Source organism: Halictus rubicundus, unplaced genomic scaffold (assembly GCF_050948215.1).
Source record: "Halictus rubicundus isolate RS-2024b unplaced genomic scaffold, iyHalRubi1_principal scaffold0071, whole genome shotgun sequence".
In the NCBI taxonomy this organism is placed as follows: Eukaryota; Metazoa; Arthropoda; class Insecta; order Hymenoptera; family Halictidae; genus Halictus; species Halictus rubicundus.
In genome coordinates, this window is record NW_027488612.1 from 314,624 (window position 1) to 319,955 (window position 5,332).

A 5,332-nucleotide genomic window follows, 5' to 3' on the forward strand; every position below is an offset into this window, starting at 1 on the left:
TGATGGTTTTTATGGCGTTTTACTGTAAATTCAATTGTACCCCTCACATTTCGAAAAGACCGATAGGGGAGGGGTGCAAAGTCTTATCGAAATGAAAAGTTTGCATAAAACCCAAAAAGTTACGTACCTTCATCGCGTAGAACAGCTCCGCTTTCGTCCGCTACAGACCGTAGACCAAAATCTTGAATTTTGAATTAAATTCGCAGATTAGTAGTTCTTTTTCCGACGGCTTACGCAAGACTAGGACGGCATTTTCCCTACCCTACTTGAAGAGTAGCCTATTTGAAGACTTCAAATTCTGCCTTCGTGTTTTTAAATATGAATTAATTGTTACGTCCCAGATGGGGCTGTTTATAGTTTTCCGGGGATAAGGCGCAGTTTTGAACCTACCTGCGTTCACCGGCTTTGGTTCGGGAGATTGAGGGCTGGTTAAATAAATTGTACCTTAAATTTTATATAAAAACGGCAAAGGTTTGGTTTATTTAGAGTCTAGTTCTGAATCAGATTATACAAGGATGAATTCTCATAGCGCATAAGTTAGAGCACTTATAAACAGTTCGCTTAATAGTACGTTTAAATTACCGAGTCGTTGGTAGGCGCTCGCAAGTCGTGGTTGTGGAGTTTTTGGGCGCTCGCTGGTTGTGGCCGCTGGACGCTGGGACACACGCGGACACTTCACGCAACGGGGTTTCGAAATTCGGCGACACTATCTTACTGCCGGCGCGACGCGTGTGCGATACAAGGGTCTGTCAACGGAACTGAGCAGTAGCACTGATTTTGAACTGAGTGAATCCGAATTGAAGAGCTGGTTTCCTTTTTATAGTGTGGGCGGTCCTTTGTTTTCTTGAAGTGCTGATTTAGGCGTTTCTGCTTCCCGATCTTCTCGATGTTTCTTGCTTCGTCAGCTGTGTGTTGCCAAGATGAAGTCGTCGTCTTTTCTTATGGTTCGGCGTAATTTGATATTTTCCTCTTTTGCGTCTAATTTGTAATCTGGTCTTCAACTGCGTGTCTTGCAGGAAGATGAGTCGGCGTATTTTTAATCGCGTCGGCTTGTCACGTATATTTCGATTTTATTTTGTTTTCCCGTGTGATAATACTAATGATCCTTGTTTAGGCGTTTATCGGCGAACCGCCGGACGTGATCGCCGGAATACTCACACTGGAATATGTGAACCGAGTTTTGGGCTGGGCCTGGTCGGAACAGAAAATGAGACGACTCACCGTTGGTTTTGCGGTAGTCTTTTTATTAGTTTTTCCGCGCCTGCGGTAGGAACACCTTGGCCTCTCGGGAGGCCTCGAAAGACGAATTAACATGTGTTTCGTGAAGGCTGGTGGAGTTGAGTGAGGAGACGGCGAGATGGGTGCCACGTGGATATAAAAAAAGTCACTGGGTGGTGCGAAAAATGACCAGGTTTATTTTGATATCGTCTGATCGCGAGACTTGGCGGGCACCAAGCACTCGCGTAACAATAATCTTAGGATCGCCGGTATAGTGTTAAACGAGCGGTTAATTTCACGAACGGCCGACACTCTACCGATTGCTCGGGATACGAAAAACGAAGGTGTGAACGATTCACGATCCGGAAAGCGAGAGAGCGATCGACCTCGCGACGAGTATCGAGCGTCGATTCTCCTTTGGTGGGGGTTTCCAAAAAACGTGACCTAAACAGTCGTCTTCGCTGGAGGTCCCCGTGGTCTATTGTTCCGCGGAGTCGGCGAGAGCAGTGGTGCTCACCGTCGTTGTGGTGTCTTGACGACCGTCTCTGTTGCGGCGACGGCACCGAACATACCGCCCGCCTCTAATGCGTACATTCGACAAGATTGCGTGTCAGGGTTTCGCGGTGGGCGAAGACGGAGCTTTTGGTCTGAATCGGACAATGTCACTGATCGGCTACTGTGGCATCGGTCGCGGCGCGTACTTAAATCGGGCGTTCTTAAAGAGTGGGCGTTCCGCCCGCCATGGCGGGTTGCGTTTCCGCGTTAATCTCGATCGGCAGGAAACAAAGTTTGTTTAGCGGTCTTTTGAATTCGGACGCCTGGGTCCTTACTGTTACGACTCGGGTAAGTCCGTCCTTGCCCGGATTGCGCAGCAATACTGTTTGGCCGCGCTTGGCCAATCGCTGCGCGACACGCCATTTTGGTCTTTGTTGTAGGGTATGCAAGTAATCTCGCGACCACGACTTCTAAAAACCTTCCGATAGGCGCTGTACAAGTTGCCAACGAGAAAGTCGGTTCTCTCGCAGCTCGAGTACGCTCGGTTCGGGGTGGCTCAGGATAGGTGCTCCGATTAAGAAGTGTCCGGGTGTTAACACGGCGTAATCGTCGAGCACCTCGAAGACGGCACCCAAGGGTCGCGAGTTTAAACAAGCCTTGATCCTACAGAGCAGCGTGGCCATCTCCTCGAACGTTAGAGTGTGCGCGCCGATGCACCTTTTTAGGTGGTATACTCTCCCACAAGCCGCCAAAGTGCGGCGCTGCTGGGGGTAAGAAATGCCATGCTACTCTGTTGGCGGCGATTTCGTTAAGGAATGTTGATTGGCGGATCGCATCGCTATATGCCTTGGTTAACTCGCGATCCGCGCCCTGGAAGGTGGTTCCGTTGTCGGAATACATGATTTGGGGCAAACCTCGACGCGCGATGAAACGGTGGAAGGCGCTTATAAACGCCTGCGAGCTGTAGTCTGAGACCAGTTCCAGATGGACCGCTTTCGTGGTCATGCATATGAACACGGCGATGTATGCCTTATGCGCTTTGTGACCGCGCCCCGACGATATTCGTACCGATATGGGTCCTGCATAATCGACGCCGGTGTGGGTGAACGCTCGCGATTCAGGGTTGACGCGCATGCTTGGCAAGTCCCCCATGAGTTCGGTCGGAACTTTGGCAGCTTCTCGGGTGTATCGGACGCACCGATGCAGGATCGACCTTACCGTCGTTCGGGCTCGTAGTATCCACAAGTCTTCACGAAGGGAGGCAAGGGTGATTGAGGGACCCCCATGAAGCGTTTCCAGGTGATGGTGCAAGATTATGAGGGCCAGAAGTGGGTGAGAGCGGAGGACTATAGGATGTTTCATCGATTCTGGAATATTGGAGTGTCGCAGCCTGCCCCTTATCCGGATCAACTCGCTCGAGTCGAGGTAAGGGTTTAATTTGGACAACGGGCTGGAACTCGTTAATGGCTTCTTCGCGAAGAGCTTGGACAACTCGTCGGGAAAGCATGCCCGTTGAATTGTTTTGTACCAGTAGTACCTGGCGGTTTGGATTTCGGCCGGGTGCAACGAGAGTTCTGGTCTGACGTGCTCTGGGCGCTTTGCCGCGAGCGATAAGGTGATGGGTTTATGGCGCGTGGCCTCCGCGAACCGGATAATATAGGCGGTCACCCGAAGGAGTTTTTTCCACGAGGAATATCGAGTCTGGAGGTCCCAGGGCGCGAGCGTGGTGGATGAGAGAATTGGGACTTGAACCCTGGTTTTTTCGGGGATGTTTGCCTCTTCGATTTTCGGTTGGTTTGGCCAAAATTCAGGAGCGAGCCGCAGCCACTGCGGACCGGTCCACCACAAAGGGTGGGAGACTAACTCTGGCGCTGAAATGCCACGGGATTTGACAGCAACAGGTTTTGACTGGCGCGACCTTTGATTTCGCCATCAGCAGGGAGACGGTGACCGAGCCATCGAAAGAAATAACACGGAGGTAAAGTACCGCTGCATAAGCGACCGAGGACGCGTCGGAGAAGCCGTGAAGTTGGACGTGAACGGTGTCTGCTGTTTGTCCCGTCCGGCGCGGAATCTGAGCCAGCTCCAAGTGGTGGAGGAGTGAACGGTATCGTTCCCACTGAGTGTGGAATTCGACTGGGAGGGGGTCGTCCCAGTCGCATTTCAAGTTCCACAGCTGTTGAATGATAATCTTGGCCGTGATGACTACTGGCGCAGCCCACCCTAGTGGATCGAACAGTTTCGCTATAAGGGATAAGAGACCGCGTTTGGTCGATTTGGAGTGGCTTTGTAAGGACAGTCGAAACTTGAAGTGGTCGCTCTCGGGGCACCACGTGATCCCCAAGATCTTTAGGTATTCGTCGCTCTTGAATTCTTTCGCGCACGCGAGTCCATGGTCGGACTGATCCAAATCTGAGAGGAGAACTGACCGATTGCTTGTCCACTTGCGGAGACGGAACCCTCCTTTTTGTACGAGGTTGATGAGCTGATCGCGCGTTTGCCGCGCTAGCTGAATATGGTCGGCTCCAAAGATGCAGTCATCGACATAAATTTGGTACCGTAGCACGGGGACAGCTAGAGGGAACGAAGCGCCTTCGTCCTCAACCAGCTGCTGGATAACCCGTTGGGCTTGAAATGGGGCCGAGGCGGTCCCGTAGGTGACCGTACTGAGGCGGTATTCTTGTACTTGGTCAGACGGATTGGCACGCCACAGAATTCGTTGATAATCCCGATCTCGCGGGTCCATTAGAATCTGGCGATACATTTTTTCAATGTCGGCCGTGAAGACGAATCTACTTTGCCGCCACAATGAAATGACTGACGTTAGGTCGGTTTGTAGCTTCGGTCCTGTTAACAACAGATCGTTTAGGGAGATGCCCGTCGAAGTGCGACAGGACGCGTTAAACACTACACGGAGACGGATTGTGGTACTGTCCGTTCGCGCAACCCCGTGATGCGGGATGAAGTACGTCGGAGACGATTGCTCGTCGGTGGATGTCACCTTTTCCATGTGACCTAGGGATTCATATTCTAGGAGAAAGCGTATGTACTCCGCTGCCTGAATTGGGTTTCGTTTGAGACGGCGTTCTGAGAACAACAAGTGAGAAAGAGCGGAGGACCGCGAGGCTCCGAGTGGTGTGGACGAAGTGTCCTTGAAAGGAAGACGGACAACATATCTGCCCTCCGGCGTACGAAAATGCGTTGATGCGAAGTGTTCTTCGCACTGAATATCTTCGGGACTGGGACTGGACGTCCGAGGAATCTCCTCAATTTCATGCACCGAACGTCTCATGCACCGTTCCGTGGGAAATATGGATGGAAGCGAAGTTGGAAGACGTAGTGTTGGCGACTGGTCCCGATATGATCCAACCTAAGGCTGTGTTTTGGGCAACAGGTTCGTTGCCCGCACCCTTTCGAATACCGTCGAGGATGAGTGATCCGTATAGATCTGCGCCGATCAAAACGTCGATCGGATTTGAACTCATGGGGTCATTGTCAGCTAAATCGAGTCCCGAAAGGTGTGTATAATGACACGGCGAATTGGCTTGTTTCGGCTTGTACTGAGTCAACGATGGGAACACAAGCGCGGTAGTGGGGAAGGCAGGAGCTGTGCTGGAGG

At 51.6% G+C, this 5,332-nt stretch overlaps 1 protein-coding gene across 1 annotated transcript; it reads right to left on the reverse strand.

The window, feature by feature from the left end:
* Positions 1–1,934: 1,934 nt before the first annotated feature.
* On the reverse strand, positions 1,935–5,005 carry LOC143363601 (uncharacterized). Its single transcript, XM_076804166.1, has 4 exons — positions 3,578–5,005; positions 2,560–3,540; positions 2,211–2,474; positions 1,935–2,120 (listed from the first exon to the last, which is right to left on the reverse strand). Exons 1-4 carry the CDS (start codon positions 5,003–5,005, stop codon positions 1,935–1,937), a joined length of 2,859 nt encoding a protein of 952 aa, XP_076660281.1.
* Positions 5,006–5,332: the final 327 nt, after the last annotated feature.

Coding starts and splice junctions, on each gene's coding strand:
- LOC143363601 (XM_076804166.1), bottom strand. CDS start 5,005: ATGAGACGTTCGGTGCATGAAATTGAGGAGATTCCTCGGACGTCCAGT. Junction 3,541..3,577: donor CGTGGCATTTCAGCGCCAGA/GTTAGTCTCCCA, acceptor ACCGGTCCGCAG/TGGCTGCGGCTCGCTCCTGA. Junction 2,121..2,210: donor GACTTTCTCGTTGGCAACTT/GTACAGCGCCTA, acceptor CGTGTCGCGCAG/CGATTGGCCAAGCGCGGCCA.